The sequence below is a fragment of the Lutzomyia longipalpis genome, chromosome 2 (assembly GCF_024334085.1).
Source record: "Lutzomyia longipalpis isolate SR_M1_2022 chromosome 2, ASM2433408v1".
In the NCBI taxonomy this organism is placed as follows: domain Eukaryota; kingdom Metazoa; phylum Arthropoda; class Insecta; order Diptera; family Psychodidae; genus Lutzomyia; species Lutzomyia longipalpis.
In genome coordinates, this window is record NC_074708.1 from 20,459,734 (window position 1) to 20,475,465 (window position 15,732).

Sequence of the window (15,732 nt, forward strand, 5' to 3'; positions counted from 1 at the left end):
ACTTTGCCTTATAGCTCAAAAACGGTAACAGATAGCGACTTCCTGTTTGAAGTTTTCTATAGAAAAGTGGGTGTAAAATTTCATTTTTTCGCATTTTTAAAATCCAAGATGGCCGTCGTCCGCCATTTTGAAATATTGTCAACCACTTCCCTTATAGCTAGAGGTCTGAAATTTTAGTATGTTGTAGAGCTCAGTGAGACATTTTCATCAATAATTCATACTTGAAAATCGGTCAAGCCGTTTTGCAAATATGGCGACCTAAAGCAAAAAGTGTTTTTTCGATATAACTCGAAAACGGCTTGACCGATTTTGATCATCTTAGTATCAAATGAAAGGTTTCAAGAAGCCCTACAACTGTCTAGAACATTTCAAGTTCCAAAAATTGCCGCAAAAGGCGCTAAAATCAAAAACAAAAATTGCCTAGCTTTAAGGGGTAATATCTCTGAACATCTGTTATAGATTTCCTTTAAATTTTGATATGTTATAGCCTGACTCAATATCTTTTACCAGTCCGAAAATGAAGGAAATCTATGTCGCCGTTTAGAAGATATGGCCATTTGAAATATTCTTGAATTTGAAAAGTTCTAAGAGCCATATTTTTTGAACGGTCTGTCCGATTTTGCTCAATTTGGTATCAAATTAAAGGTTTTGCAAAACTCTACAACTTCTTGGAACATCAGAAACCTCTAGAACCAGTTCTTGAAGACAAAAAGTGCAAAAAACTGTTTTGGTAGAACAAAAATCCGCCATTTTATGTTCTACAGCTGACCTTGAAATGTATCGAAATATATGTCAGACTATAGCTTATTTCAATACCTTTCCATAACTAATCAAGAAATTTCTGTAGGCCTAATAGAACTTAAGATATAAGCATTTTAATATGTTAAATTGCTAAATTTTACAAAAAAATCGACTTTGGCTACTAATACCACTCACAAATTAAATTACAACGCATACTGTAGTGTATTCTAGTCATGTATTTTACAGTGTAAATAGTTGTAACGGATTTTGTCACTTTTGAAATATATATCGTGAAGTACAGACGTGTGTTTTGGGGCTCCTGAGCAACGAGGCTGGGATTCTAATAAATACATATAATTACAGGTACCTAGAATAGACGGTACACATGGCAACGAGGCTGGGATTCTAATAAATACATATAATTACAGGTACCTAGAATAGACGGTACACATGGCGACGGAGGAGAACAATGAGGTTAAGGCCACCCAGCGCAAAAGCCGCGATGGACCCAATTTGGGGCCATATGACCCCAAGAGATCATGGGAAAGCTACCGTGAGAGGCTAGAGATTTGGTTTGAGATGAATGATATCACCAAGGACTCCAAGAAGAGAGGATATTTGCTTACGGAGATTGGTGATGATGTCTACGAGACTCTGAAAGGACTTGTGATGCCAAAGAAGATCCTGGACAAAACCTACGAGGCATTGGTCGCAGTGATAAATGAGCATTATGGGCCAGAAAAGAATGTAATTATGGAGAGATACAACTTTATGAAGAGAGTTCAAAAGCCCGGAGAAAGCGTATCTGAGTTTATTGCCGAAATTTCCAAACTCAGTCAGCATTGCCAATTCCAGGAATTGGAAAATATGCTACGCGATCGTATTGTTTGTGGGGTATTAAACGAGGGATTGAGAAAGAAGTTGCTCTCTGAGAAGAAGCTTACCTACAAGACGGCATGTGAGATGGCACGCGCTGATGAAACCGCGACCAAAGGTGTTGAAGAAATGAAAGCGGAAGTTCCTACAGCAAATGAGGGACCTGTAGTAGCCAAGATTTCTCAAAAGACGTGTTATAGATGCAAGAAGAAGCATGATGCAGCTGACTGTTGGTTCAAAGATAAGGATTGCCGGAAGTGTGGCAAGATTGGACACAGTGCGGCAGCTTGTCGTAGCAAGGAGACAAAGCAAAAGAAGGTAAATGCCGTGGAAGAACCTGAAGAGTCAACTGAAGGGGAATTGGCCTCAATTAATCTGATTGGAAAGGCTGGCCATAAAGTGGAATTGCAGATTGAAGGGCGGAAGATCTGCATGGAGATAGACTCTGGCGCATCGAACACAGTGATGTGCTGGGATCAATGGAAGACCCTCAAGGTTCCAGCAAAGTTGAAGTCTTCAAATCTCAAATTGCAGACTTGGCTAAAGAGAGGAGTGGAGATTGTAGGACAAGCGGTGGTTCTTGTGAAGTTGGCGGATAAGACTGTAAATTTGCCACTAATAATCACCAAGTCCGGCGGAAACTCTCTTTTGGGCCGAAATTGGTTCCAACCGTTGGGAATTTTCATTCATATTCCAATGATTAATGCGATTGAGGAAAATAAAGTAGAGGGGTTGTTGCAAAAGTATCAAAGCGTTTTCCGGGATGAATTGGGATCACACTCTGAGATGAAAGTCAGTCTTCAATTGATTGAGGGGACCCAACCGGTGTTTTTGAAGCAACGAACCGTGCCTTTTGCTCGACGAGAAGCGGTTGAAGAAGAGATTGACCGGCTTGTTAGCCAAGGAGTGCTGGAGCCAGTGCAATTCTCTGAATGGGCTACTCCAATTGTCACAGTACGAAAGCCAGATGGATCGATCAGGATTTGTGGGGATTATAGGGCTACTGTAAATCCAGCTACCAAGACGAATGCATACCCACTACCCACAGTAGATGAATTGTTGGCAGGAGCTTCGGGTAAGATTTTCTCTAAAATTGATTTGACACAGGCTTACCAACAATTGCTGGTTGATGATAAGACAGCAGAAATTCTCACGATAAACACACACAAGGGCCTGTTTCGAGTGAAGAGAATGCCATTCGGTATATCTGCTGCTCCAGGGATTTTCCAGAAGTTTATGGAGACTTTGTTGGCAGGTATACCGGGCACGCAAGTGTATCTCGATGATATCCTTGTGGTGGCCCAGAATGAAAAGGAGCACAGTGAAAGGATTGAAAAGGTCCTACAGAAGTTGCAGAAGGCAAATCTGACGGTAAAGAAGGAAAAGTGTCGGTTTGGTGTCAAAGAACTCGAGTTTGTGGGGTACAAAATCGATGATCAAGGAATTCATCCCACACGAGATCATGTGAAGGACATAGTTCAGACACCACCACCTCAGAATAAGACAGAGCTGAAAGCATTTCTGGGCATCATAAATTTCTATGGGAGGTTTATAAAAGACAGGGCGTCAGTGGCAGAATGTCTGCATCGGCTACTGGATGATGGAGCCGAATGGAAGTGGAAAGTTGAACATCAACGAGCCATGGATGAGTTGAAGAAAGAGCTAAGGTCAGAGGCCGTATTGATACATTATCGTATGGATCTACCACTGATCTTGTGTTGTGATAGCTCACCTTACGGCGTAGGTGCAGTCTTGGGTCATGAGACACCAGAAGGAGAGAAGCCAATTGCCTACTTTTCACGAACGATGAACGACACCCAGAGAAGATATGGACAGATAGACAAAGAGGCGCTTTCAATCATCACCGCAGTGAAACATTTCCACCAGTATATTAGTGGCAGAAAAGTGAAGATTTATACTGATCATCGCCCATTGTTGGGAGTTTTCAATCCTAAGAAGCCCATTCAAAGTACATTATCCCCTAGGATGACAAGATGGTGCTTGACGTTGGCATCATATGATTACGAAATAGAATACAGGCCCGGAGAGAAACACCAAAATGCTGATGCACTCAGTAGAGTTCCAGTGAGAGAAAGCTTGAAACTCGCGGAGGAAGAAGAATCTCGTGGGGAGATTCTAATGCTACAAGATGACGTCATCCCTGTTTCAGCCGTGGAAATTCAGGAACACACGAAGAAGGACAAGACACTGATGCGTGTGAAGAGGTGGATTTTGGAAGGATGGCCCGACAGATGTCCTGACCCTGAGTTGAAACCCTTCTTTATGGTTCGTAAAGAATTGTCAATCATGCGAGATGTCCTGCTGAGGGGGAATCAAGTCGTAGTTCCAAAGACGCTCCAAGAGAGACTGCTGAATTCACTTCATGCTACACACTGGGGCATGGTGAACATGAAAGCGATAGCTAGAAGCTACATGTGGTGGCCTGGTATTGATGCGCAAATAGAGACCAAGGTCAAGCAATGTGAGCGGTGCCAAGTGGTCCGAAACAGTCCGCCAAGAGCACCACTGTGTTCAGATGAAGAACTGCATAAACCATGGGAGAGGCTACATTTGGATTTTGCGGGACCTGTGAAAGGAGTGACTTATCTCATAGTAGTGGATGCCATGTCAAAGTGGTTGGAAGTGAAGATTGTTCGATCACAATCCAGCAAGGAGGTCATACGCATTCTCAGAGAACTTTTCGCGACACATGGTGTACCCTCTGAGATATACACAGATAATGGTACGGCGTTTGTGTCTGAAGAGATGAAGAAGTTTCACAAACAAAACAACATCCGTGGTATTACAATATCTCCTTGGCATCCTGCGAGCAATGGACAAGCAGAGATTATGGTACAGAAGGCGAAAAAGGCTCTGGCGAAAATTGAAGGGAATGATATTAATTTGAAGTTGGCACGTTATCTATTTGCTCAGCACACAACACCAAGTAACGCAACAGGAAAAACCCCTTGTGAGCTATTGATGGGAAGAAAGCTGAAGTCATGTTTGAGCAGGATACACCCGGAGGAAATCAAAGGGGAAGGAAAAGAGAAGAAACAGCCAAGGAAGTTCCGTGTGGGAGATGCAGTGTATGTGAGAAATTACTCTGAGGGCAATCAATGGGTTCCAGCTTGGGTGGCAGAGGTCACTGGACCTGTCTCATATAAAGTTCAGACTGAAAATGGAACAGTGTGGAGACGCCATGTAAACCAGATGATTGAGCGCCTTGTGAAGAATACACCACCACCGGAAGACTTCGGAGCGACTTCAGGACAGCAGAATGTAGAAGATGAGCCTGACGATGGAGAACCATTATCAGAGGAGGAAAACGATTTTGAGAGTGCCTCTGAGAGTATTGTAAATACTACAGCAGAGTCACCGGAACCGGAACCACGACCCCAACGAGAGCGTCGTCTTCCGGCATACTTGAGAGATTATGTTTTGAGTTAAAGGGGGAAGAGGTGTAGTGTATTCTAGTCATGTATTTTACAGTGTAAATAGTTGTAACGGATTTTGTCACTTTTGAAATATATATCGTGAAGTACAGACGTGTGTTTTGGGGCTCCTGAGCAACGAGGCTGGGATTCTAATAAATACATATAATTACAGGTACCTAGAATAGACGGTACACATACACTGACCCATCCGCGTTGTGGTATACCAACTCTAATAACTGGACGCGTTATGATTGACTTTCTATCAGCTATGCATTGGTATAATGTATGATGATCTGTTAATGATACGACAATTATATTATATTATTATATTATATTATTATTACATATATATATATATTATATAATATTATATTTTAATAATAATTTATTTCATCCTTTTTGTAAATAATGTTTTTTAATCGATGGCATCAATACTTATGCTAACTTTATGAATACTGAATACTATGAATACTACTGTTATATTCCACAAAAAATACAGTCACTTCAGGTTGCAACATTCATTTCATCTTAATCATAATCTTAATATTATACTAGGTGACGCATAAGTTAATGCATGATTTTACATGTAAAGCAGCCTTAAATCAAACATTAACTTATGCGTCCCTCTATATAATGTCTGTTTGTGGCACATGAACTCCTCCGAAACGGCTGGGCCGATCCTGATGTTTGGTATAGGCATAGAGAGGGTCAATACCAGTTGCAAGCGCTATATGGGATCCCGCTTCCATCCTCCCACAAAAAAATGATTTTTTCCCATTTTAGATGTGATTCTTTTTACCTAATGAAAGGTTAGGTAATGATTTTTTTATTCCAATGAATTTGTTGGGGTATTCTATTATTCATATCCCCCCCCCCCCTTTTCCTTCTTTTTATAGAATTTGGTCACACGTAATTGGGAACACCAGTTGCCTAACGTAGTATGATATCTTCTTGATATATAAAGCTGAAATGCTTGTCTGTCTTTCTGTCTGTGGTACATAAACTCCTCTTAAACGGCTGCGCCGATCTTAATGAAATTTGGTATGGGGGTAGAGGGGGTCAATACGAGTTGCAAGAGCTATATGGGATTCCGCCCCCTCCCCCCTTTATAGCGCACCCGCAGAAAAAATGGTTTTTTCCCATCTGCTGAAGGGTCAGATAACGGGATTTTTTTATTTTTAAAATATGTCGGGGTCCGGATTATTCATCCCCCTACTAATGCTTTTTTTATAGTTAAAATGGAGTTTGCTCACACGTAATTGGGGGCTCGGGTTAACTAGTTTGTTATAAAATATTTTAAATAAAAGGTTCAAAATTGTTGAAATATGATTAACGTTTGTGTAACTCCGTTTGGAACTTTACCACTATATCCATAAACAGCTATATAATTAATATAGCGCAATAAATCTCTAGAATTTCGTATAATCCATTCTGAAACTTTCATTCACTCTGGGGCGCAAATGTTTTCGCATAAAGTGGTCCTTGAGCGAGAAGATTCAACACCTGTTTGTGTGCTGTTTATTCTCCATATGCATGTGTCTGATGGAAATTTAAAGATTGATATAAACGATGTAGTAATGGGTTTTTGGAATAACAGAGAACTGAAATCTACAATCCCATAAAACTTTTATTACAGTTGACATTCACTTGGATTGTGAAATTCTGCTTGATTTGTCATGTGGACTTTGGAAAGTTTTATTACGAAAATTATAAGTTTGGAAATTGAACCTTGAAGAAAATGTAAAAATTTGAAAGCTTTTACTTTGCGCACTAAAAGAATTTTTTATACTATAAAACTATGCCACTTTTTAGCTGTGTTTCTTTCAGACACAGCTTTTGTGTACCGAGCAAAATCGAAAGTCGTCAGATCGGGCTCAAACTTGGGATGAGTACGCATTATTAACGTCCGGCCGTGGTTTATGACTAAATTGCGAGAGAACGATAATAGATAGAAACTTGCGGTAAACGGCAAAGTTTAAAAGTCGACTGGAAGACGTCCGATTATGACGTCAAGTTTTACCCCCCACCCCCCCGTCCGCCATTGGGACATCAAGAGCTTTCCAAGGATACCTCATTTTCGAAAATCGGTCAAGCCGTTTAGTCAATATGGCCGCCACAATTTTTCATCGAAAATCGGCCATAACTCGAAAACGGCTTGACCGATTTTGATCAACCAGGGCTCAAATGAAAGATCTCAACAAACCCTACAACTCTCTAGAACATCAGAAGTTTCAAAAGTGACCGCTAGAGGGCCAAAAATTAAAAACAAAATTTTCGATTAGTTTTCGATGAATATCTCGAAAACGGCGACGTAAATTTTTTTCATTTATTGATATGTTATAGCTGACCATATTATCTAGCTCCATGCCAAAAATGAAGAAAATCTATGGATCCGTTTTCGAGTAACATATAGCCTTCCAAAGTTGGCATGTCATATCTCGGGTTCTACAAGTCCGATCTTAATCAACTCAAGCGCAAATGAAAGGTTTCGAGAAACCCTACAAATGTCTAAAACATTGCAACTTCGAGAAATGACCGCAAGAGGCGCTAAAATCAAAAACAAAGTTTTCGAAAATTTCGAACTCGAATTTTTCGAAAATGGCGACATAATTTTTTTTTCATTTTTCGATATGTTATAGCTGACTTCAAGACCTTTCAAACAAAAAAAATTTATGAAAATCTATGGATCCGTTCTCGAGATATGGCCTTCTAAAGATTTCTTAGGGTATGAGTTTTCTATTTTCCCCGACTTTTCGCGTATTTAAACTGATACGCGTACTAGTTTGCTCTCACAAAATTGGTACACTGAAAGAAACACAGCTCCCGTAAGCTTGGTCAGCTTACCAGTACATTTATAGTTTGATTTCATAACACATACACTAATATTTAATATTTCGTTTTTTTATCACTAGTTATACCCTAAGCCCCATTTGAATATTTAATTTTAAAAGTGGAAAATTTGTAATTGAATAAGAATGAGATTTTTGTATAGGGACGTCTTAAGAGGCAGGAGTGGAATCTTATGTAACCGTTAAAATTCGTAATGATGCCTCTTAACTCAATGCCACGTATTGGTATGATCGGCTTTACTATTTCAGAGAATTTCTTTTACAGTTAATGGTGACTTTTATATTTATATTTTTAAAAAATGTCACAAGAAAACCCAAATAGTAAAGAGTAGGTTATATAAAGGTAAATTTTATGATCACTTCGTTCTGACTGTACGTAAGAGAAACAACCTTTGACAAATGATGAAAAATGTGTCACAGGAATTTCATCGACAAAATAATATAATTTATCTTAACTTGAGGTGCATCTCCTTCGGGAATACCCCGAGGCTAAATATATGTACATATCGCTCTTGTGGAAAAGCGCCATCCTGGAAGGTAAGTTGCCAAGATGAAGAAACAGCGGATAAAATTGCAGCTGCAATGTCTTCCTTCCTCACAGGATAATGTACGAGTCCCGGGATAGCATGAGAACACCATCCACAACCTTGCATAATACGAGTATATTTTTTCTCCAGAAACTCTAGAAGGAAGGGCAGGGAGAAAAATAAATTGTTTGAGAAGTGCATAGCTGACGCACCAAGCAAGAATAAAAGGAGGCAGTGTCACTTACACTGTAGGGAACTCCATTATCGTCGTAAAAGCTATATCACTTCAACTCCACTACTGCAAATTGAAGATTAATAATCCAATAATATTTGCTTATGTAGTATTATCAGAAAAAAGAACAAGTAGTACACTATTGTCATGCTTACAATGTTTTCCATCTTAATAAAAGGATGTCCATCTGTTTATTTGTATGCCGCAAGTGAACTTTACATGCTCGGGATGAAATTCGTTAAAGGAGATAAAGGGAACCAATACGAAATGCAATTACTATAAGGGATTTCACCCCCTCACCCTGTCGGAGAACACCCTTATTATAAAAATTAACTATATTTACTTTTTACCTACCCAATATTCAGATAACGGGTATTTTGTAATTTTCAGTTTTCACTACCCACACTAATCAACTATAAAATATAGAGGTAACTGGACAAACATGTTGAATCAGATTTTTTTGCAATATCTTAAAGAATACTAGTTACGCTCTCTTCCTCTTGATTTAGTCTAAACTGGTCTCATATTTTGGCTTTTATTCAAAAACAAAAATTTCGTACCTACCACAAAATTGCTCTACCCTACAAATATGTACATAACAAGTTTTGGCGTATTTCTTTATAATTTATTTATCGAAATACATTCTAAGATAAAGTACCTGTTGCTGAACGTGAATCTAATTAAACTTTCCGAATTTTTCCGTAGAAGAGGTTAATACGAGTTACAAGGGCTATATGAAATTCCGCCCCAACCCCCCTTTCTAGCGCCCCTGCTGAAGGGTCAGTTAACGGGATTTTTTTTTCGGGGTACCGTATTATTATCCCCCCTACTAATATACGATCCCCTTTTATAGCTTAAAATGGAGTTTGCTCACACGTGATTGGGGGCTCGGGTTGACTTGGAGTTATATTAATAACTAGTCAATCCGAGCCCCCAATCATGTGTGAACAAATTCCATTTAAAACTATAATATGGGAGCGTAGGTAGCGTATAGGGTAGGGCAAGTAGAAGGGACGTATAATAAAGAAACCTCCCGACAAATTAAAATAAAAAAATATCCGTTATCTGACCCTTCGCAGGAAAAAATCATTTTTTGTGGGGGCGCTATGAAGGAGGGATGGGAGCAGAATCTCATATAGGGCTTGCAACTCGTATTGACCCCATACCAAATTTCATCAGTATCGGCCAAGCCCTTTCGGAAGAGTTCATGTGCCACAGACAGACAGACAGACAGACTTTTCAACTTTATATTAAAAAATGAAGATAATTGAATTATATTTGTTTTTTTATTATCGTAATTTTACTTTTAGTTTTTACAATAAAAATCTTTTTGGATTTATGTGTATTTTATTGCAAGAATAATCATATTACCTATGTGTAATATCTAAACTACGTGAAATCTAATTAAAGAAAGATGTCCCCAAAACCATCTCTCAACTTTCTCAATTGACTGTCACCAACAATCGTGACTCATATCCTATGAGGCTCTAAATACCGCAATTCAAAAGAAAATGCTTCCAACGTACTATTTTGATTGAATTTGTCGCGTTAGTGGTGTGAGAACTCGGAAATAATTTCACATCTCGTGAAAAAGTCATTAAAAGTTAAAATGCTGACTTTGCTCCGCAAGTACTTGTCGATGGGTTTGTTTTACTTTCCCTAGCAGTATACAAAAATATAAGATTTCTGAAAGCATATTATTAATCATCTGACTAGGATTGATGTATTTCTCGCTATGATTTCCTTTTTGTGTCAATCGATACATGTTCATTGATTTTGCGGTTGTGGAAAATGGTCGAGGTTAATGAGATTGAAGATTGAAAGAGAATTTATGTATTATTTAGAGGGTGGAACCATCAAGTAGAAAAATCAGCAAATACATTTTCTAAATTTCTTACAGGTCGATTCAGTCATCATGAGTGAGTACCGCATTCAGGATTATACGTATTTTCATTATAAAAAAAAAATTAAGTACATCATATGGCGAAAGTCAATTATCAGAAAAAGTTGATTGACAGATTATTAAAAATACTCCAATAGGGAAGCATACATCTAAATATTCTAAAAGATTTTTTTCATAACCATTTCGCAAAGTCTCTGCACAATAAATTCCTTACAGCCATCAATTTACCTTCTGTCCCAACCACTTCTAAACCACCTTCTACTCCAAAATGTATAAATAAAATTTCATTAATCAGTCATCCTATTTACATAGTATAATTAATTCTGTAGCTCTATCACTTCTAAAGTGGAAAGTGCGATTCTGGTGAGAATAATTTTACGCCTCGAGCGGGGTTTGCTTGTAAATGGGACCGAGATAAATTGGCGTCATGAAAGTTTTGTAAAATGATTCGGATGTTTTTGCACAAACCCAGAAACCGGATATAAATTGAATTAATCTACATATATACCACTCGAGATAGAATTATTAGATTTCAATAAATTTCACCAATGAAAATGTACCGGTAACGAAGAAGTTTATGTTAGATGTCATTTACATCCACAAGAACCCTACCCATAGTTACTTTGACATCTCATATATTAATTGCTTAAAAACATTCAGAGATTGTACTGTACATTCAAGGAACAACTTTTAATATCTATACCCATAGAAGCCATATGTACCTCAGTTCGACTAAGAAGTTAGCACAAAATATTTTGTCAAAAATTCTTCAGCTAATTAAATAACTTTTCCTTTTATTTTATTATCACTACACAGCTTATTATATGTACAAGTTGCTAGGTAAATCTGAGGCGCGATTATGGAGCCACCCAGAATTGGTTCTCCCAAAATATAAAAACGCGCCTCCCAAGATTTCGCCCTAGCCTCCTGAAATTAAATGAAATTTTGGGAGAGCGGTATTATGGTGTCACTCAACCAACATTTTCTCTCAAAATTTTGGTTGGCGCCAACCAACTGCTTTTGAGCACTTGGTTGGCTCACTTTTAGCCCCAAAATCTTATTTTTTACACTAAAATTTAAGTAAATCCATCAAAAACGTAAAGTTTAATTATTATTGTGTGGAGTGTGACCTAAAATAGTGCCAAAATCGGTGAAAAAGTGTCATTTAGAAATAAAAATAAATTGGTGATTTTCAATACTAAATATTTTGGTTCGTTCGCGCGGTTCGCGGGTGCCAAGAGTGAGTAGAAAAATTACTTTTTTTTTTTCTTCCGAGATCCTCAACTCCCTCTGAAATAAGCTCCCACTACTTCATAAGGTGCTCCCGGATGTGTAAAATCCCAAAGTTCACGCAAATTCGCGAAAAATAAAATCAAAACATTGAAAAGTGAGGTTATGTTGAGTTTCGCCGCAGATTAAAATGTTCCCCATCAAAAATTAGCTGCCGAATTTCTTCAGAATTCTGCAGAAAAATTCGAAAGCTCTAAAGATTTTCTGAAGACGTGTTCTTAAGAAATTCTTTAGAAATTTTGTATGGCGCTGGGACACTTTTTCTGCAGAATATTTCCGCAGTTTTCTGAAAAAATTCGTCAATCGTTTTAGCCGTTGAAATTCGTTTTAAATTTAAAAAAAGCGTTTAATTTATAAATTCGTATTTTATTAATATTTATTATTAAAAAAAATTACAAATTAAAATATAAATTTCCCGCGATGCCTCTCTCATTCTGTGGATGCCTCCTTCGATGCTGGACTGCTTTTCAGATGATTTCTCCTCCACCTTTTCCTGTGACATCCGGGCCTTTAAAAAAATTAAAAAATCCTAAGAAAAACTATTTCAAAATTTATTTTTAATATTTTTTCTCACCTTTCATTTCCGGAACTTTGTGTTGTATAAAGTTGCGTATGTCGGGATCCCAGAAATTGAAGACGGAAGCCAGACACGGACAATTTTGTGCTCCAAACGGATCTGAAATTAGGAAAAAAAAGAGTGGAATAATAATGAATTTTATGAAAAAATAGGAATCAGAAATTACATACATTTTCCAATGTTGCCAAAAATTAAGGCAGAAGCGAGCAGGGCATCCGGGAAAGGCATCCGGGCTGGGCATCCGGGCAGGGCTTCCGGGCAGGGCATCCAGGCTGGGCATCCGGGAAAGGCATCCAGGCAGGGCATCCGGGGGGGGGGGCATCCGGGCAGGGCATCTGGGTAGGGCATCCTGAACAGGGCATCCGGGCACTGATTGTGTTTCAAAAACGATCTGAAATATAGAAATAAATTAATTAATAGTTCAGCTTTTCTCGTTTACAAAATTTTTTGATTTTTCATCTTTAATTTACTTGAACAAAATATAATTAAATAAAAAAAAAATTAATTTCGAGCTATTTTATGTAAAGAGAAATTTTTAGATCAAAATAATGAATTTTGTCATTGTTTTCTATCAATTTCATCTTTTTGATGCTACTGGAATATTGCACAAAAGATATTTGTGAAAACTAGTAGGATCAAAAAGATAAAATTACCCAAATTAATTAAGAAAATCGTAAAATTACTTACCGCATCTCTTCTGCGTAAATTTTCCATCATTTTTGCACTCTCAAATCACAAAGTCAGAAATTGACGAATTTTTGAAGAAAACCGCGGAAATTTTCTGCACCCATGCCGAACGCTCCCGAAGCGCGATAAATCCACCCGAACGAAAAACTAAACTGCGGACAAAATTTTAGCTGCCGACCGGCCTCGAAACATATTTTTGATGGGTCGCCACCTAAAATATGCACAATAATACCTCCGCGAAGTGAATGTTGGTTACTCTTCCAACAATTTATAACCAACATTCCCAATTCTGGGTGGCTCCATAATCGCGCCTCTGGAATACAACAAATTACCAAATATAATAAATCTTCAATCGCGAAGTATCTATCTCATAAGTTAAACTCCAGTTTCGCTGCTATACAAAGCGTAAATTACCGCTTGAAGTACAATCAAATAATCTGTTGCCTATGAAACCTTTTCTGTCATGTATTGGAAAGTATTATTGTTTCTGTTTATTTTTATATAAGATGCCAGTAGTCAACCTGAAGCACTTTCTTTACATATAGTTTTTCCCAAGCTAAATATTTGCAAGCAGTAATTATTTTTCATAAAATTTTACCACTTAAAAATGCTTATTTATTTAAAGAAAATATTGAAGTTTAATGTGAGTCTGTGCTTCTTGTTAGATGTACATACATACATAAATTGTATCGGCAAAAATAATTTTCATTTTTTATATATAGTTACACATATTAACAGAGAACGAGGGTTGGCAAAAGAAAAAAAAACATCAATTTTGTCGATATATGACTCTTGAAAGCAATGCCTTGCAGAGAGCGATTCTTTGCATAAAATCATTGAAGATCGAAGTGAAAATAAAACGATTGTAGAAAGTAGCACGTATCTTTTCGACGACAATTTGTCATACAATTTCGTGTTTCCATAAATCATTCTATTCTCACTAACAAAAATCCTTTCTCCAATTCTCAACTTTGACGTTGAATATACCTACATACATACATACTTACTACGTACATGCTATGTATATTTTTCACTACAGTGGGACCCCAGACAACGACCACTCGAATGTACTCTTCACACACATTATTTTCAATGCACGAGAGTAGTATAACCAAGTAGTCTTGTACTAGGGTCTCACTGTATAGTATAGGAGGACATGAGGCAAAAGGTTAGTTTTTAGGGAGAAAAAATTTTCTAATTTCTCTGAAAATATTTGAGTTTTTCCATGACGAATGTCTTTTAGGAAATTTTAAGGCTACAATTTTGTATCAGGCGATTATTTTATAACTTCACGGGAAAACGTATTTTCAGTCCATTTTCCGAAACCTTGCAATTTTAACTTTTTGCCTCAGTTACCCCTACACATATTAGTATGTCTGATATATCCGTGTGCTCATTTCGCTCTTTCAATGCTTTTAGGAACTTTTCTCTTACATCTCGCCAACTCGCAATGTAAAGGCATCCAATTTATAGCGCAGTACAGCCACAAATAGCATTGCAAACAATTTCAAAAGCTCAATATTTTAATTTTTTTTTTCAAAACCTTGAAATATTTTTTTTCTATATAGGAAATATATGTACATATATAGCATTAACTTCCGGACCAAAAGATCATTTTTCATCGCAAATTGTAAATGCAAAAAAAACAGATAAGCTACACCTGAAGGATACAGAAAATCACAGATAAAAGGAGATATAGATGTGCATTATAATATTATACTTAATTGATATAATTTTTATTTTTAGAATACTTTCACTTGTTTTGGACACAAAGACAAGCAAAAACATATTGATTATTACACGAATTTTACAAAAATTATTGCTCAAAAATCTACGAAACTTTGCGTGAGAATACTCTGTCCTAGTTCGCGTCTCTCATTGATAATAAGGAAAAAGCTACACCATTGTAAAATTTTCATTAAGTGTAGTTTATTATTTAAATTTAAAGGGTTTGTAGCATCTCTAGAAAATGAATTACATTATATCCCTCACTGCCTCACAACCCAAGTAAAATGAATATAAAAATAGTCTTTGTGTGGTGAGAAAATTTATGGGTTTAATCGAAAGTTCAAAGATATACGCGCGATATAGAGTTTTCTGAACTGCTGGATAGAAGTGTTAAACGTATAAATTTCTGAAAGCACTGCTAAGAGCTATGCTTTTGCTGTTTTGCCCCATGTACAATAAAAAGACATAATAATTTATAACTTGGTGAAAAACCAATATTGGAAAATAATTTCTCTAATAAATTTCACCCAGGTTCTTTTCCAAAATGATTTCATTGTATGCCAAACGCTTTTTTAACTCCACATGGTATGAGCTTTTGAATAGGGTTCTGCCATTCATAATTTTTCCCACCACTGAACCTATACCCGGATTTTTTCAATCCATCAGATATGTTATGAAAATTGCTATATAACTGCTTATAGGTGAAGTACACAACTATCTTTCCTTATGCGTCTAATCGGCATGGTGTGTCAAAAAAATGCAGAATAGGGTTTTGAAAAAGTTAAATTTACCACAAAATGAAACAAGTATGGAAAATCTAAAAATCTACCCTACATTAGCTAACAGACATTTAGCTATGTTTCTTTCAGACACAGCTTTTGTGTA

General features: G+C 37.1%; 2 protein-coding genes across 2 annotated transcripts in view; one reads left to right on the forward strand and one right to left on the reverse strand.

Annotated features, from left to right (window-relative positions):
• LOC129789294 (disintegrin and metalloproteinase domain-containing protein unc-71) overlaps positions 1–15,732 on the reverse strand; it is a 260,875-nt gene that overhangs the window by 216,210 nt on the left and 28,933 nt on the right. The window lies entirely within an intron of this gene.
• Positions 1,032–5,185, forward strand: LOC129789299 (uncharacterized protein K02A2.6-like). The gene is made up of 2 exons (XM_055826009.1): positions 1,032–1,104; positions 1,170–5,185. The coding sequence occupies exon 2, from the start codon at positions 1,192–1,194 to the stop codon at positions 5,065–5,067; it is 3,876 nt and encodes a 1,291-aa protein (XP_055681984.1). The 5' UTR covers positions 1,032–1,104; positions 1,170–1,191; the 3' UTR covers positions 5,068–5,185.

Excerpts from the sequence above, each read along its gene's own strand:
- LOC129789299 (XM_055826009.1), top strand. The coding sequence starts at position 1,192 with ATGGCGACGGAGGAGAACAATGAGGTTAAGGCCACCCAGCGCAAAAGC.